This window comes from Microcaecilia unicolor, chromosome 3, assembly GCF_901765095.1.
Source record: "Microcaecilia unicolor chromosome 3, aMicUni1.1, whole genome shotgun sequence".
NCBI classification, from domain to species: Eukaryota; Metazoa; Chordata; class Amphibia; order Gymnophiona; family Siphonopidae; genus Microcaecilia; species Microcaecilia unicolor.
Window position 1 is genome coordinate 508,456,595 of NC_044033.1, and position 18,128 is coordinate 508,474,722.

Below are 18,128 nucleotides of genomic sequence, written 5' to 3' on the forward strand. Positions count from 1 at the left end.
GAAAATGATAAAGGAGATGGGACAGCTTCCCTGTGAGGAAAGGCTAGAGTGGCTAGGGCTCTTCAGCTTGGAGAAAACACAGCTGAGAGGAGATATGATAGAGGCAAAAATACTAGGACTTGGGGGCACGCAATGAAGCTACAAAGTAGTAAATTTAAAACGAATTGGAGAAAATATTTCTTATTCAACATGTAATTAAACTCTGCCAGGTAATGTAGTAAAAGCGGTTAGCTTACCTAGGTTTAAAAAAGGTTTGGATGGCTTCCTAAAGGAAAAGTCCCCATACCATTATTAAAATGGATTTGGGGAAAATCCACTGCTTATTTCTCGAATAAGCAGCATAAGATGTATTGTAATGTTTTGGGATCTTGCCAGGTACTTGCAGGTACTTGGAAACAGGATGCTGGGCTTGATGGACCTTCAGTCTGTCCCAGTATGGTAATACTTATGTACCTAAGAAAGGGAGAGGGAGTTGCATTATATGTTAAAGCCATACAATTGGAGGACCTACAGGATAAAGAAAAGGCACTGTGGGTCAGTCTGGAAGGAGAGAATGAGAAATGTATTTACATTGATGTGGTATGCAGACCTCCTTAACAGACAGACGTGGACCGAGATTTAATTGAAAACATTCAAAAGTATAGCTGTGAAGGGGGAAATACTACTAATAGGTGATTTTAATATGCTAGATGTTGATTGGGGTATCCCTGTTGCAGGATCTTTTAGAAGCAGGGAGGTCCTGAGGTCTCTACAGAGGGAACTATTCTAGCAGTTGGTAATGGAACCCACATGGGATTGGGCCATACTAGACTTAGTGCTTACTAATGAAGACAGTGTTTCTGATGTTATAGTTGATCATCTGCTATCCATTGATCACCAGATGGTATGGTTTGATATTATGGTGGGTGTGGGGAGAGGGTCGTTTAAAATTGAAGGTTCTAGGCGTCACTTTATTCAGATGAGTAATTACCTCAGAGAATTGCTGTCTGGATGGGAACATCTATAAGAAGTTGGAAAGCTGGGCAAAACTGAAAGGAGTTATTGTAAGGGCAGAAACCTTTTTGTAAGGAAAGTAAATAAGAGTAAGAGGAAAAGGAGGCCGCTTTTGTTCTCTAAAGTAATAGCTGAAATGGTAAGGGGAAAAAAAAAGGTTACGTCTTTATAACGAATAGCAAGATTCCATGAAGAATCTCAAAAGAATAGCAACATTCCAGAACCAAAAAGAGTAACAAGATTCTGGAATGATAACGAATAGCAAGATTCCATGGAGAATCTCAGAGTAGCAACATTTTGGAACCCTAAAGAGTAGCAGCATTCCATTCTACAAATCCCAGGGTAAGCAGTTGCTTCCCCATGTCTCTCTCAATAGAAGACTATGGACTTTTCCTCCAGGAATTTATCCAAACCTTTTTTAAGCCCAGATACACTAACCACTATTACCACATCCTCTGGCAAAGAGTTCCAGAGCTTAACTATTCATTCGACCCTCATGTTGCCTGATACACACCTATCTCTTGCGACCACAATATAACCTTGTATTTGTTATCAACCGACTTGGCAAACGCCATTACAGCACTATGTAAGCCACATTGAGCCTGCAAATGGGAGAAAAAATAGGCAAGACAGTAAAATTGGAGGACAAGACATTTTTTAGATATGTTAATGATAGGAGAATGTGCAAAAGTGGCATTGTGAGACTCAAAGGTGAAGAGAAGGAATATGTAGAAGCTGATAAAGATAAGGCGGAATTGCTTAACAGATATTTCTGTTTTGTGTTCACAACTGAAGGGCCAGGAGCAGGACTGCAGAAGACAAACACAAATAGGAACGGAGGGGTGGTAGTCCCTGAACAATTTTTAGAGGACCATTTTTGTGAAGAGCTGGCTAAACTAAAGGTGGACAAAGTACTGGGGCTGGATGACATACATCTGAGGGTATTGAAGGAACTTAGGAAATTTCTAGCGGCTGGCTTCCCTTTTTCAGTGCTTCTCTTGAGTTGGGAGTGGTCCCGGAGGACTGGAGAAAATCAGATGTGGTTCCTCTCCTCGAATGCAGAAGGAAGAGGTTGGGAACTACAGGCCGGTAAGTCTGATTTCTGTGGCAAGTAAATTAATGGAAACAGTTTGAAAACAGAATAGTAAAGTTTTTGGAATCCAATGGATTATAGGACCCGAGGCAACATGGTGTCACTAACGGCAGGTCTTGTCAGACAAATCTGATTGATGTTCTTTGACTGGGTGACCAGAGAGTTGGAGTGAGGGAGAGCCGCTAGATTTGGTGCATTTAGATTTTAGCAAAGCCTGTGACTTGATTCTGCATTGATGATTAAGAACTGAGTGCTCTCGATATGGGCCCTAGAGCGACTGGGAACTGGTTGAGTGGAAAGTGACAGAGGTTAGTGGTAATTGGATCTCAGAGGAAAAGGATGTTACCAGTGCTGTCCTGCATGGTTCCGTTCTAGGGCCGGTACTTTTACACATTTTTGTAATCAATATTGCTAAAGTGCTGTCTGGTAAGGTTTACCTCTTGTGGATGATACAAAATCTGCAATAGGGTAGACACACCTGTTGGTGTGGATAACATGAGGAAGGAATTGGTGAAGCTAGAGGAATGGTCTGGAATTTTCAGTTGAGATTTAATGCTAAATGCAGAGTCATACATTTGGGCTGCTGCTAAAATGGTCATTAGTCTTCGTCATAAAGCATATGGTGACAGACTTAAAGATCTCAATATGTATTCTTTGGAAGAAAGGCAGGATAGGGTTGATGGAGACATTTAAATACCTATGCAGCATACGCCTCTTTTGTTTGCTTTTTTTATGAAACCTTTGGCATGTGCAGTTAGGAAAGATACTAGCATTCGGGGAGTGATGAAAGGCTTGAGAGAGCACAAACTGATGTTGTTTGCTGATGATGTGCTCCTCACTCTGACGAGACCTGCAGCCTCGATAAGAAGGGTAGTGGAGGTAATGATGCATTTTGGGACTTTATCAGGTTTTAAGGTTAATATTAACAAATCTGAAATACTACTACTACTACTTAACATTTCTAAAGCGCTACTAGGGTTACGCAGCGCTGTACAATTTAACATGGAAAGACAGTGCCTGCTCGAAGAGCTTACAATCTAAAATATTGAACTTAACGGTGTCGCCTCAGGAGACATCTCAGATGAGGGCAAACCTTCCATTCGCGTGGACGGTGAACTCTATCAGATACTTAGGAGTACAGGTTACGTCAAAAGTGGAAGCACTATATCAGGCAAATTTCCCAAAGAAAGTGACAGAACTACTGGCAGAGCTAGATAGATGGGAAGGGCTTAATGTGTCCTGGATGGGAAGAATTCAAGCAATAAAAATGATGTTGCTCCCCAAAATGCTATATTTATTTATGGCACTCCCCATCCCAATCCCACGTAGTTTTTTTGAGCGGCTTCATCGCAAATTGTTTACATATATTTGGAGGGAACTCCCCCCGAGGATGCGAAGAGCAACTATGTTTCAGCCGCAAGGGAGGGGAGGGATGGGGGGTTCTAAATTTTCTGCTCTATTATAAGGCAGCGCAATTGAGGATCCTGGCTGATTGGAACCCATACACGAGTAAGAAGTGGTTACACTGGGAGAGGGCGTGGATGGGAACTCAAGCACTGGGAGATGTATTATGGCTCCCCGGTAGAGAGCTGTTAGAAGTGGCGCGTAGACTCCCGCTGGGGGTTAGTCATATCCTGACCACATGGTACCAAATTAGGAAACAGTGGTTCCCAGAGCGAAAATACTACCTTCAGACGTCTATATCTAGGGCACCGGGGTTCAAATTAGGAGGTACAGAGAAAGTATATTGGGAATGGTCATGGGCTGGGTTACACACCCTGGGCCAACTATGGGAGAAGGGAGAAATGGTTAGCATTGACAGGCTTCAGGAGGAATATGGACTTCCCCCCAGAGATCAGGCCTACTATTGCAGCATCAGACATTATGTATTAACGTGCGCCAGGGAGGAGCTCGAATTGGAAGAAACAAAGATTGAAGGCGCATTGAGAAGGGGAGGGGGAGAGGGGTAGTGTAACGCTTGTATACCAGGTCGTATTACAGAGGGGGAACCCTCAGAGATTCTACACCAATAGATGGACACCCTACAATTCTCATATACACAGCAAAACTGGGAAAAATGTTATAGATACCTATTTAAACCATCTCTAGCGCAATCCACGAGGGAGAATGGATTCAAGATATATTATTGGTGGTACTATACACCGGATAGATTGCAACGTATATATGGGGGGACATCAGCTGAATGCTGGCGGGAGTGTGGTGCAAGGGGTACATTTATGCACATATTTTGGGAGTACCCAAAGGTACAAGAATATTGGAAAGCAGTGCTGACCCAGATTAATATAGTTTTGCAATGTGTATATCCCTGTAAGGTCGAACACTGTCTGCTGCACTTCCCTCCCAAAGCCATTAAAATGATCCAGCATAAGCTGGCGACACAATATCTGGAGGCAGCAAAGTTAGCAATAGCAAGGGCTTGGAAGCAGCCAAATTTGACGGACATGAGCGTGGTAACCCACAAAGTGGGATTTCTGTATCAGATGTCAAAACTAACAGCACTGAAAAGGGGTAAAATGGAAACATTTATTAAAATGTGGCAACCATATGAACAATATATAAATGGTAGTCAGCCCCGCCAGGAGGGGGGAGGGGAGGCAGCAGTAGTAATATGTTGTATTAGAATAGGCGATTTAATAGCTGAGCATTTAGTAGTAATCAAGAGAATGTAAAGCTAAGTTTAGCAAGTGAACAAAGTTGGCATGTATGTAACTCGAGATCTTTTCTATTAATAAAAACCTTTAAAAAAAATACCTATGCAGCATAAATGTACAGGAGGTGAGTCTTTCAGTTGAAATGAAGTTCTGGAACAAGGGGGCATAGGATGAAGGTGAGAGGATAGACTCAGAAGTAACCTAAGGAAATACTTCTTCACAGACAGGGTGGTGAATTTGTGGAAAGTAAAACAGTATCTTGAGTTCAAGAAAGCTTGGTAGAGAAGTGCATAGGTTTTCTAAGGGAGTGATAGGGAGAGTAGATAGCATGGCTGGGCAGACTGGATAGTCCAATGGTTCCCAAACCTGGTCCTGGAGGCACCGCAGCCAGTCAGGTTTTCAGGATATCCTCAATGAATATTCATGAAAAAGATTTGCATGTACTACTTCCACTGCATGCAAATCCCTCTCATGAATATTCATTGTGGGTATCCTGAAAACCTGACCGGCTGCGGTGCCTCTAGGACCAGGTTTGAGAACCACAGGGATAGGTCATATATCTGTCTACATGTTTCTGTTTCTATGTTTAATATTCTGGTATTGGCAGCTACCTGCAGAACAGATTTCAATGACTGTTAGGGTCTTGTTTTTTTTTTGTAGGGGGGGGGGGGGGATTAACTTCTTTCTTTCCATCACAAGCAAGATCAGTCAGCACATTAACTATTGAACCAGGTTCAGGTTTGTTACATTTGATTAACTGCTTAGAGTAGAGAATCTGTCAAGGCAGAGTATATACAAATAGAACAAAAACTATCTGAAAAGAATACCACCTGTAAGACAAGATAGGAAAAAAGACACTGTCTACTTCCCATGTCCCCAGACCACAGTGGGAAAGTGGAACCCAAATTATAGCTATGTCATGCAAGGTTCCACGTTAGGAGTCACGGACCAAGAAAGGGATCTAGGTATTGTCGTTGATGATACGTTGAAACCTTCTGCTCAGTGTACTGCTGCGGCTAAGAAAGCAAATAGAATGTTAGTTATTATTAGGAAAGGGATGGAAAATAAAAATGAGGATGTTATAATGCCTTTGTGTCGCTCCATGGTGTGACCACACCTCAAGTGTTGTGTTCAATTCTGGTCACCGCATCTCAAGAAAGATATAGTGGAATTAGAAAAGGTGCAGAGAAGGGCGACGAAATGATAAAGGGGATGGGACAACTTCCCTATGAGGAAAGGCTAAAGCGGCTAGGGCTCTTCTGCTTGGAGAAAAGGCGGCTGAGGGGGAGATATGATAGAGGTCTATAAAGTAATGAGGAGTTGAACGGGTAGATGTGAAGCGTCTGTTTACGCTTTCCAAAAATACTAGGACTAGGGGGCATGTGATGAAGCTACAATGTAGTAAATTTAAAACGAATTGGAGAAACCTTTTCTTCACTCAACGTGTAATTAAACTCTGGAATTTGTTGCCAGAGAATGTGGTAAAGGCGGTTAGCTTAGCAGAGGTTAAAAAAGGTTTGGACGGCCTCCTAAAGGAAAAGTCCATAAACCGTTACTAAATGGGGAAAATCCACTATTTCTGGGATAAGCAGTATAAAATGTTTTGTACATTTTTGGGATCTTGCCGGGTATCTGTGACCTGGCTTGGCCACTGTTGGAAACAGGATGCTGGGCTCGATGGACCTTTGGTCTTTCCCAGTATGGCAATACTTAACTGGTCTGGACATTATTCATGTTTCAGCTGGAACCTTCTAGATAAAGGGGAATGGACACTGGATCATGGGGCCTTTTAGAGGGTAGTAACCTGGTGAGGTTTCCACGTCAGAAATCTAGTGGCATTGCAGCACACCACTGAGGTAGCCAGGTTCTTTAGTCACAAAAGAGAGAGCAAGAGATTCCACTGGATTGATACTTACTCCTAGCCTCTGGTCAAACTGTTCTTTATGTTTCCCCCATGGGCTTTCCTTAGGTGGGGTTCTGAGGAGAAATGAAGATTATTCTCTGTTGGTCATACTGGTGGGACTGGATTGGCTCAGGTGACAATGGTTTGGCAGGAAATGGGAAGTCTTCCTTGGTGGCATGGTTTATTGCATGAAGCACCACTTCTAATTGAGAATCCGGATCCCTTTTGACTTAAAACTCAGCCCTTGAGAGAGTCATTTTGCAGAAGGATTATTCTTCAGTGGTGGATGTAACTCTGTTGAAGGTCCACAAGAACCTGCTTAGTATTTGTCCCGGTTTATAGGTTATTCAAAGACCAGTTGAAGATGGAAGGTCATTTTATAGTGAGCAGATAGCTTTTATGGGCTGGCTCTGATTTCTTTGAGGTTTAGTTAGTGGATTTTTTTTTTTCTTTTAGCAGGGATGGTGGGAGGTGCTCCTTGGCCGTACTTTCTGATTCCTAGTTTTTGTGGATGTTGAGCACATTTATCCTCCATTCCAAGCAGTGATTCCTCAGGGTTTCATTTTGGTTCTTGTTGCATTAATAGCCTCGTGCTTTGTGCTCTTAAGGCATTCTTCATTGTCAAATTTGTTTCTCAAGGTGGCCTTTATGTTGGCAGTCTGTTCAGCAATTCACATCTCAGATTCATGCCCTGTCTTGTCAGGATTCATACTTGATATTTTCTGAGGACTCTGTAACTGTTGGAATGGATCGTTCTTCTTTTGCGCAAGGTAGTCTCACTGTTGTATTTGAACCAAGCGATGGTGGGGGCAGGTGACAAGGATCTCCACCTACTTGGATGTTTGTCATGTTCTCCAGTGCTTTTTGAAATGAGAAATTTTTATGGAAATAAGATAAGCTATTTGTGTTTGCTGGTCCTTATAAAAGTGAAGTAACTTCTAAGTCTCCCTGTTGATGTGGATCGAGTAGACCATAGCTTCAGCATATCTGTTATGTTAGCTGATTCCAGAAGGCTTGCAAGCACGTTCCATAAGGGTTGAAGCCACCTCTTGTTCAAAGGCTAGCATAGTGGTGCTGGAGGACATATCTGCACTGCTTTGTCAAGCACTACAGGCTGGATGTGTGGGCTTAGGAAGATTTTGCCTTTAGGGCTGGTATTCTCAGGATAGCCTTGGTTTCCTCCCATTCAGGTTAAGGAGGCATCTTGACTGGCCTGGAAGAGAGAAAAGGGAGAAGAAATTTGTCCTTTTCTTGAATTCTGTTAGAAGTCCGCAGCTGCTCTTCACTTCTGCGTGTTGGTTTGTTCATTATGGTGGACCATTCTAGTGAGAAGTTGGAGGGTGGGGGAGGTGTTGCTTCACTGTCATGTTCAGTATTCTTGGGGGGGTGTTCAGAGTTCAAGATTTTTGTTTACTTTGATGTATACATTGGCAAGTTCTGTGCTGCAGCTCTCCTTTACTACTGATGATTTCACTGGAAAAAGTGTTCCCTATCCTCCATTTGCTGGCAGGATGGCATAAACCCTTATGTCTAAGATGATGTAGCAGAATTCAAAGAAAAACAGTTAGCTGGTAGGAGCTATTCCTGTCTTTGGGAAAGTATGACTAAAGTCACGAATCCAGAGTGTTGAGAGTGGCTGATTTTTTTTTATGTCATGGGTCCACATGTTTGAACTTCTGTAACTTTATTTTTTCACGCTAAGGAATGGGATTTGTATTACAAACTGTTTTCTCTAACACAATTTATTAAAACCTCATTTTTTGTTTCTGGTGACTTGTCATATTTTCCCAGAGACTGTCACAAAGTCAGACTTCATGCAGAGTTGCAAATAGCTGGGGGGGGGGGGGGGGGGGGGGGGGGGGGAAATGAATAAATAACATACCTTTAATTGTGCAATTAATCACAATTACAAATTTTAATCAAAATCCAACCCTAAAAGCATTAATAAAAAGTAGTGACAAGATAAGATATACAAATTGAAAAATAACAAATTAAAGAATCTAAAACAGCATGCAGAATAGCTATAAGCAGCCTTTTCACAGCATATTTCAGAAAAACAAATTTTTTCACAATACTGAGTGGTACCTGGAATGCCTTCCCGAAGAAGGTGGTGGAGACAGAAATGGTGATGATATTGCATGTCCACTAGGAAAAAAATTGAAAGATCTTTTCCTAGAAGCTGTTAACTTATTTGTAGAGCAATTTATAGACCCTGATTCTTGAAACTTAAAATGTAATAAAAATCGAGAAGTAGTACAGGCAAAACATGTGGGGTTGAGTCTGAGTTGGACCAGAATCCCTTGGGAGCCTCATGTATACGGATATTTGGTTCTCTTTTTTTTTTTTTTTTTGTTACATTTGTACCCCGCACTTTCCCACTCATGGCAGGCTCTATGCGGCGGACAATGGAGGGTTAAGTGACTTGCCCAGAGTCACAAGGAGCTGCCTGTGCCGGGAATCGAACTCAGTTCCCCAGGACCAAAGTCCACCACCCTGGCCACTAGGCACTGGACAGTATTGTGTTTGCCCTGTTTCTTTATATATTTGTGATTTTTAATTTGCAAGATAGAACTTGGATTGGTGTAAAATATTTGCTAAATATATTTGGCATGAAAGTTGAGTTTTGCATTGGTCCTATGTCATCTAATTCTAAACTGGAATTTTGATAACTTGACGTCTCACTTTTCCTTTTTTTTTTTTTTTTTTTTTTTTTTTTTCAAAAATGCTGAAGGTCTAGCAATAGTGTGATGAGCAACAGCTGTGTGCTATTTACTCTTATATAATATGTGTTGTGTGTGTATTTTTTTTTAATAGTATAACAACCATGAAATTCGTTCTGGAAAACATATTGGTGTGTGCATCTCTGTTGCCAATAATAGGCTTTTTGTTGGCTCTATTCCCAAGAGTAAAACCAAGGAACAGATTGTTGAAGAATTTAGCAAAGTAACAGGTGAGTTAATATGGATTTACAGCTTGAGAAAAGTGATTATTATGAAATTGTTCTTACTTTTCAGCTAATGTAAATGAGTGATGGGTATTTATCTCGCTACGATCACAGGGACTTTTCCAAACAATGCACAGCAGTTAAGGAATGTATGTCCTATGAAATTGGCCACCTTTGAACTTACAGTAAAAATGTATTTAAGATATTAATGAATCATTGTTTTTTTCTTTAATGGTAAGTCTATGGGATTTGATGAAAATATTCTTCTCCAAGGACAAGCAGGCTGCTTGTTCTCACATGTGGGTCGACGTCTGCGTCGGCCCAGGAATCGGCATTTTGCAAGCAAAATATTTAAAAAAGTTTTGCCAGAGTCTTCTGGCGTGCGTGCAGTGCGCACCACGCATGCACGAACCAGTTTCCTGCCCGTCGCGCGAACGCGTTCCTCCATTTTCTTTTCTCCGCATTGAGGTGTGGTAGAGTATTTTTCTCTGCTCTCTCAGGCCTGGGAAAGAGTCTTCATTCGTTTCATGGCTTTTTGCTTTTTCTTTTTTCAACAATTCTACAGTTTAAAAAAAAAATTTCCCGTAGTTTCTTTTTTTTGCCCTTTTAAAGTTTCCTTTGTTTTCAACGCGGTCGGTTCCCTTCTTTTTCTGCCCTGTTTTCTTCTAGCAGGCACAATCGTGTCTTTTGATTTTGCTGAAGCCGTTTTTCCTTCCATGTCATTGAAGTGGCTTCAAACGTTGTACTCTGTGCAACCGGACCATCTCAGGTACCGATACCCACGCCTGGTGTATCCAGTGCCTTGGGCCCGACCATATCCCAGTCGCTTGTAGTCTGTGTCTTCGTATGAAGAAATGGACCCAAGTGTCTCAAGAAGCCCAACAAGAAATGCTTTTTGGAGCTTGGTCTGGTCCTTCGACGTCGACTTCGGTACCGAGGTCGGCGGCATCGACTTCGAGGGAGGTAATGGCTGCTAAAAGACCTGTTCGCGCTGGGAGCAGTGAGGCATCGAGTGGGTCTCCACCTGTCTCAAGGTCTCCTGTTGTGCAGGCCCCCCGGGACAGACCTTCGTCGGACCCGGCCCTGAGGAGGCATGAGGATTCCATGTCCTCATCGGTACCGAAGAGTCTCAATGACGGAGTGGAGGAGTGGCCTAGTGGTTAGGGTGGTGGACTTTGGTCCTGAGGAACTGAGTTCGATTCCCACTTCAGGCACAGGCAGCTCCTTGTGACTCTGGGTAAGTCACTTAACCCTCCATTGCCCCATGTAAGCCACATTGAGCCTGCCATGAGTGGGAAAGCGCGGGGTACAAATGTAACAAAACAAAAAAAAACATCGAGCGAAGGGGAAGAAGCACCGTCATCGTTCTCCTTCAACACATGGTGCCGGGAGCTCCGGGGTGTCGAGGGAATCGGCACCCGAGAAGCGTCGGCGCCGAGAGGATCACTCCCCCTCTATTCAGGAGGTGCCAATGCGTCTGTTTTCTGGCAGCCCAGTACCTGCTCCCGAGCCTAGACAGTCTGCCACCGACTCCTTTACCGACCCTGCAGCCTTGTCCGACGGCGGCTCTCGACGAGCGCATCAGGGCCCTGCTTCCAGAGCTTCTGGAAGGATTGCTGCGCCAGTCTGCTTTGGTGTCGGGGGTGCTTGCGCCTTCCGTACCATCTGCTGCAGTGGCATCTGGCCCTTCACCTATGGTGAGGTCCCTGACCTCCGTGCCGCCTGCGGCATTGGTGTCGGCTGCCACCCAGATCGACTCCCCTTTGATGTCGGTGGAGGAAGCTTCGCCAGAGTCCAGGTGGGTGTTGACTTCTCTGCACCGCCATTGAGGACGTCGTTCCTCGATGTCGAGGCAGGCTCAGTTCCAGACTGCTCTGAGGGGTGTCTTGTCCGATACTGAAGATGAGCGTTTGTGGGAGGAAGAGGAGGATCCCAGGTACTTTTCTTCTGACGAGTCCTATGGGATTCCCTCTGAACCTTCCCCTCCACTAGAAAAGAAACTTTCTCCACCGGAGAGTCTATTCTTTACCTCCTTTGTCCAGGAAATGGCTGCGGCTATTCTCTTCCCTATGGAGGTTGAGGATAAGCTCAGGGCTGAGATGCTTGAGGTCCTGGATTATCCTCCTCCGCCTAGAGAGGCTGCAACGGCTCCTTTGCATAATGAACTGAAGGAAGTCCTTATGCGAAACTGGTCGTTCCCTCTGTCTAATCCCGTGATCCCGAAAAAGACTGAATCCCAATATCGGATCCACGGGGAACCTGGATTGATGAGGTCTCAGCTACCTCACAATTCCATGGTGGTGGACTCCGTTCTCAAAAGAGCCAAGAGCAGTAGAGACTATGCCTCTGCGCCCTCAGGCAAAGAATATAGAACCTTGGACTCATTTGGGAGGAAGACATATCAGGCCGCTATGCTCGCTGCCAAAATCCAGACATACCAGCTCTTCACGAGCATCCACTTGCGGAACTCGGTGAGGCAACTGTCTGGCTTGGTTGATGCACTCCCTCCAGAGCAGGCCGAGCCTTTTCGCCAGGTGGTCAGCAAGAAGGCATGTCAAATTCCTGGCCAGGGGTACATTCGACACTTTTGATATAGCATCCAGGATCGCTGCCCAAGGTATAGTGATGAGCAGACTCTCATGGCTGCGTGTCTCTGACCTGGATCATTCGGTCCAGCAGCGGATGGCGGATGTTTCTTGCCGGGGGGATAACCTTTTTGGTGAGAAAGTAGAGGATCTAGTTGATCAGCTCAAGAAGCATAATGATGCTATGGATTTTCTCTCCCGCCAGGCGTCTTCTGCTACTACCTCCTCATCTAGGAGGTGTTTTGGAGGGAAGAGGAGTGCTCCCTATTCCTATGCTAGACATAGGTACATTCCTGCTTGCCGGCCCAGGCTCAGTCCCAGCGCGCTTGTTCTCATCAACAGCGTGCGCCTAAGGTCACTGCGGCTCCCCAGCAAAAGCAAGGGATGAGCTTTTGACTGGCTCCAGTTCAGCATAGCCTCCGTAAACGTGTCCGTACTGGATGACTTGCCGGTTGGGAGGAGGTTAAAGTTTTTTCACCAAAGGTGACCTCTTATAACCTCCGACATGTGGGTTCTTCAAATTGTCCGGTTAGGATATATTCTCAATCTGGAATCTAGGCCTCCAAATTGCCCACCGGGAGCTCAGTCCTACATCTCCCAGCACAAGCAGGTACTTGCAGAGGAACTCTCCGCCCTTCTACAGGCCCAAGCGGTCGAACCCATTCCACCAGGGGTAGAAGGGCTGGGATTCTATTCCAGGTACTTCCTTGTGCAAAAGAAAACAGGGGGGATGCGTCCCATCCTAGACCTAAGGGCCCTGAACAAATTTCTGAGAAAAGGGCACCCTTCTTCCCATGATTCAGGAAAACGATTGGCTATGCTCTCTGAACTTATGATGCTTACACACACATCTCGATATTTCCAGCTCACAGGAAGTATCTTCAATTTTGACTGGGAACACAGCACTTTCAGTACCGTGTACTGCCTTTTGGCCTGGCATCTGCGTCCAGAGTGTTCACAAAATGCCTAGCTGTAGTCGCAGCGTCTCTATGCAGACTGGGAGTGCATGTGTTTCCTTATCTCGACGATTGGCTGGTGAAGAGTACCTCGAAGGAAGGTGCTCTGGAGTCCATACAAATGGCTCTTCAGGTGCTGGAGCTACTGGGGTTGGTCATAAATTATCCCGAGGCCTATCTCACCCCAGTCCAAAAATGGGAATTCATTGGAGCTCATCTGAACACTCAGCTCGAGCTTATCTCCCTGAGGGAAGAGCGGACAACCTTCTGTCTCTGGTGTCCATGGTTCTTGCTTCTCAGCAGGTCACGGCTCGACAGATGTTGAGATTTCTGGGTGACATGGCCTCCACAGTTCATGTCACATCCCATGGCACATCTATGTATGAGATCAACTCAATGGACCCTAGCTTTCCAGTGGTTTCAAGCTGCGGGGGATCTAGAGGATGTAATCCAACTGTCCATCGGCTTTCGGAATTCTCTTCATTGGTAGACGATTGATCCAATTTGACCATGGGACGACCATTCCATGTTCCTCAGCCGCAAAAAGTGCTGACGATAGATGCATCTCTCCTGGGGTTGGGAGCTCATGTAGATGGGCTCCACACTCAGGGAGCCTGGTCCTTTTAGGAAAGAGGTCTGCAGATCAACTTCCTGGAATTAAGAGCGATCTGGAACACTCTAAAGGCTTTCAGAGATCGGCTGTCCAACCAAGTATCCCATCACTCTTTAATTTTCTTGGGAGTCTCAGGAGGAATTTTGTCAAAAGCTTTCTGAAAATCTAGATACACTACATCAACTGGCTCACCTTTATCGACATGTTTGCACCTTCAAAGAAAAGAAGCAGATTGTTGAAGCAACACTTGGCTGAATCCATGCTGATTCTGTCCAATTAAACCATGTTTTATCTATATGTTCCATAATTTTAAGTACTTAAGTATTGCCATACTGGGACAGACTGAAGGGCCATCAACCCCAGCATCCTGTTTCCAACAGCGGCCAATCCAGGTCACAAGTACCTGACAAGATCTCAAAACACTACAATACATTTTATGCTGCTTATCGAAATAAGCAGTGGATTTCCCCCAAGTCCATTTTAATAATGGACTTTTCTTTTAGGAAGCGATCAAAACATTTTTTTAAATCCCACTAAACTAACTGCTTTTACTACATTCTCTGGTAACGAATTTCAGAGTTTAATTACATGAGTGAAGAAATATTTTCTCCAATCCGTTTTAAATTTACTACTTTGTAGCTTCATTGCGTGCCCCCTAGTCCTAGTATTTTTGGAAAGAGTAAACAAACAATTCATGTGTACTCATTATTTTATAGACCTCTATCTCCCTTCAGCCGTCTTTTCTCCAAGCTGAAGAGCCCTAGACGCTTTAGCCTTTCCTCATAGGGAAGTCGTCCGAACCCCTTTATCAATTTTGTCGCCCTTCTCTGTACCTTTTCTAATTCCACTATATCTTTTTTTGAGATGCGGTGATCAGAACTGCACACAATATTTGAGGTGCGGTTGCACGATGCAGCGATACAAAGGCATTATAATAATCGTTTTCTTTCTTAGCTGCTGCCGCCACATACTAAGCAGAGGGTTTCAATGTATCAACAATGACACCTAGATCCCTTTCCTGGTCAGTGACTCCTAATGTGGAACCTTGTATTATGTAGCTATAGTTCGGGTTCCTCTTTCCCACATGCATCACTTTGCACTTGCTCACATTAAACGTAATCTGCCATTTGGATGCCCAGTCTCTTAAGGTCCTCTTGTAATTTTTCACAATCCTCTTGCGATTTAACAACTTTGAATAACTTTGTGTTAGCAAATTTAATTATCTCACTAGTTACTCCCATCTCTAGATCATTTATAAATATGTTAAAAAGCAACAGTCCCAGCAGAGACCCCTGGGGAACCCCACTATCTACCGTTCTCCTTTGAGAATACTGACCATTTAACCCTACTTTCTCTTTTCTTTTAACCAGTTTTTAATCCACAATAGTACACTACCTCCTATCCCATGACTCTCCAGTTTCCTCTGGAGTCTTTCATGAAGTACTTTGTCAAATGCCTTTTGAAAATCCAGATACACAATATTGACTGACTCACCTTTATCCACATTTTTGTTCACACCTTCACTAAATCTACGTTGGCTTTGTCTCATTAATCAGTGCTTTTGAATATGCTCTGTATTTTATTCTTTATAATAGTTTCCACTATTTTACCTGCACTGATGTCAGGCTTACCAGTCTGTAATTTCCTTGATCATCCCTGGAACCCTTTTTAAAAATCAGCATTACATTGGCCACCCTCCCACCTTCAGGTACTCTGGATGATTTTAATGACTGTTTACAGGTTACTAACAGCAGATCTGCAATTTCATGTTTTGACTTCTTTCAGTATCCTTGGATGCATGCCATCCAGTCCACTTGATTTACTGCTCTTCAATTTGTCAGTTTGGCTCAATTCCTCTTCTAGGTTCACCAATACTTCTTTTAGTTCGTCTGCATCACCACTCTCGAAAAGCATTTGTGGTACAGGTAGATCTCTTACATCATCTATATATATAAAACTCACCCTCAACGTTCTGAAGACAGTGACGTCAGTGAAGCCAAGCCCTGACTTCCTTCAAAAAGGTTCGAAGGTTCGTGGTGGGGAAGCCACCAAAATCGCTCCGGGCCCCGCCCTCGAGGGCGGAGCAATGGCAGAACAACGAAGGGGTTGGCAGGGAGGGAGGCAGGGGTGGGTGGGAAATCGCTCTGGGCCCCGCCCTTGCGTCAAACGTCATGACGTTGAGGGCGGAGCAATGCCAGAAAAACGAAGGGGTTGGCAGGGAGGGAGGGGGGGTGTTGCCGACGAAAACCTTGATGGCAGAACAACAAAGGGGTTCACAGGGAGGGAGGCGGGGGGGGTTGCGAAATCGCTCCGGGCCCCGCCCTCGCATCAAATGTCATGACGTTGAGGGCGGAGCAATGGCAGAACAACGAAGGGGTTGGGCAGGGGGGGGGGGGGGTGTTGGCGACGAAAACCTTGCTAGCGCCCGTTTCATTTGCTCAGAAACGGGCCTCTTTTACTAGTCTTCCATAAAGACCGAAGCAAAGAATTCTCTCTGCTATGGCCTTGGTCTCTCTGAGTGCCCCTTTTGCTCCTTCATGATCTAACAGTTCCATGGATTCCCTTGCAGGCTTTCTGTTTCTGATGAGCTTTTGGCTCTGTGGCAAATTTAAAACTCCACAAAGTAGGCCATGAACAGGAGGATAGTGGAAGGGTTGGGTAGGGGGAAAAATACAATGTTGATTATGTATTACAGATGAGTTTGAGGAATTTTGGAGAGTTGGTAGCCTTGTGGCTGCAGTTAAGTGTATTGCATGATTTTATTTATTGAAATGTTGAATAAAAACAATCTTAAATTAAAAAAAAAAAAACTCCACAAAGTGGGACGACAGATGGCTCTTCAAGAAAAAACCACAGTCGTCGGAAGCCGCAGTTTATTGATAATCAATACACTCATACAATTTCAAGACTTATTGGGTCTTGAAATTGAGTGTATTGATTACCAATAAACCGCTGCTTCCGACGACTGCTTGCCCAGTGGTTTATTCTTGAAGAACCATCTTTTCTGCCACTTTGTGGACTTTTTTTCTGTATACTTGTATGGTTTTTTGCGTTCCTCCGCCTCGGTGGTGTGTCTGTGCTTCTTCTGCAGCAAGTTTACCAGTAGTAGGTATATTGGTGTTCTAGGGCTCCATGTAACATTTGTAGTGCTGCCTTTTAAGTAGGGTTCTTGTTTAAATGATAATAATCAGTGCTACTGCTCTATGGTAGATTTGATACATGTATGTTAGGATTATTTTCAAGTTTTGTGTTATTTCACAGTGTGCCTGGTAGAGGAGAGGTGTATTTAGCTATTACAGAGATAATGTGAGTTCAGATTTATTTATTTAAATTTTTGTATGATAACTTCCATGGAGAAAATTGTACTACTTATGATTGGCCCTTTTTTTTTGGGGGGGGGGGGGGGGGGGGAGATAGGGTTTTTGTGGATGTGGATGCAGACATGTTTACATTTAATATATAAGAACTGACATACTGTATTAGGCCAAAGTTCCATGAAGGCCATGTATGCAGTGCCTCACGGATGCTACCATCGTCCTTCATGTGTTGTCCTGATTGAATAAAGGTTGATTACCAGTGGTTTAGACTGCTTCTGTATTAAGATTTAATCCTAAAAGTATGGTGTGTTTTCATTTGTTTCAGAGGGTCTTACAGATGTCATATTATACCACCAACCTGATGACAAGAAAAAGAATAGGGGATTTTGTTTTCTTGAGTATGAAGATCATAAAACTGCTGCTCAGGCCAGACGAAGGTTAATGAGTGGTAAAGTGAAAGTATGGGGGAATGTTGTTACAGTGGAATGGGCTGATCCTATAGAAGATCCAGATCCAGAAGTTATGGCAAAGGTAAACAAACTTGTGACTAATGCATGAATTGAATTTTATAAACATGAAGCTTCTATGTCATGATAATTCAAAGGAGCATTCAGATATACTTTCTTTATCTTCACTGCCATACCAGTCCAAACAAGTAGGTTGTGTCTCCTTTGTACCAGCAGATGATGGTAGAGATACTGAATTCTTCCAATGAGATCACTAGTATAAGGGCTGGTGCACTTAGGAACTTTCCAGTATTTCTCTGCCTCTAGCAAGATTGTGAGGTTAATCTGGGCTGGTGCAGTAGGCCTAGCTCTCCAGAGTGTAATCCATGGGTTGTCAAACCTAAGGGTTATGCTCCTGGCTCTCTTTCTATTGAACATGGGCCAGTTGAGCAAGAGGTGCTGAGTCCTTCCACTGTCCCAAGCCATAGCCCATGGAATTTAGTTTGGTTGGTTCCCTGCGAGACTCTTCTCCGCAGGTTTTGTGAAGTTTTCCTCCCCTGCCCTCAAGGAAATTTTGATTTGTTTGGACTAACTTTATTTTTATTC

The 18,128-nt window shown here is 43.9% G+C and overlaps 1 protein-coding gene across 7 annotated transcripts in view; it reads left to right on the forward strand.

The window, feature by feature from the left end:
* Positions 1–18,128, forward strand: part of SYNCRIP (synaptotagmin binding cytoplasmic RNA interacting protein) — a 147,315-nt gene that overhangs the window by 76,532 nt on the left and 52,655 nt on the right. For all 7 annotated transcript variants that reach the window (XM_030199120.1, XM_030199123.1, XM_030199117.1 and 4 more), the window contains exons 7-8: positions 9,476–9,611; positions 17,402–17,607. In XM_030199120.1, the coding sequence (XP_030054980.1) occupies positions 9,476–9,611; positions 17,402–17,607 (342 nt within the window). The remainder of the gene's footprint in view (positions 1–9,475; positions 9,612–17,401; positions 17,608–18,128) is intronic.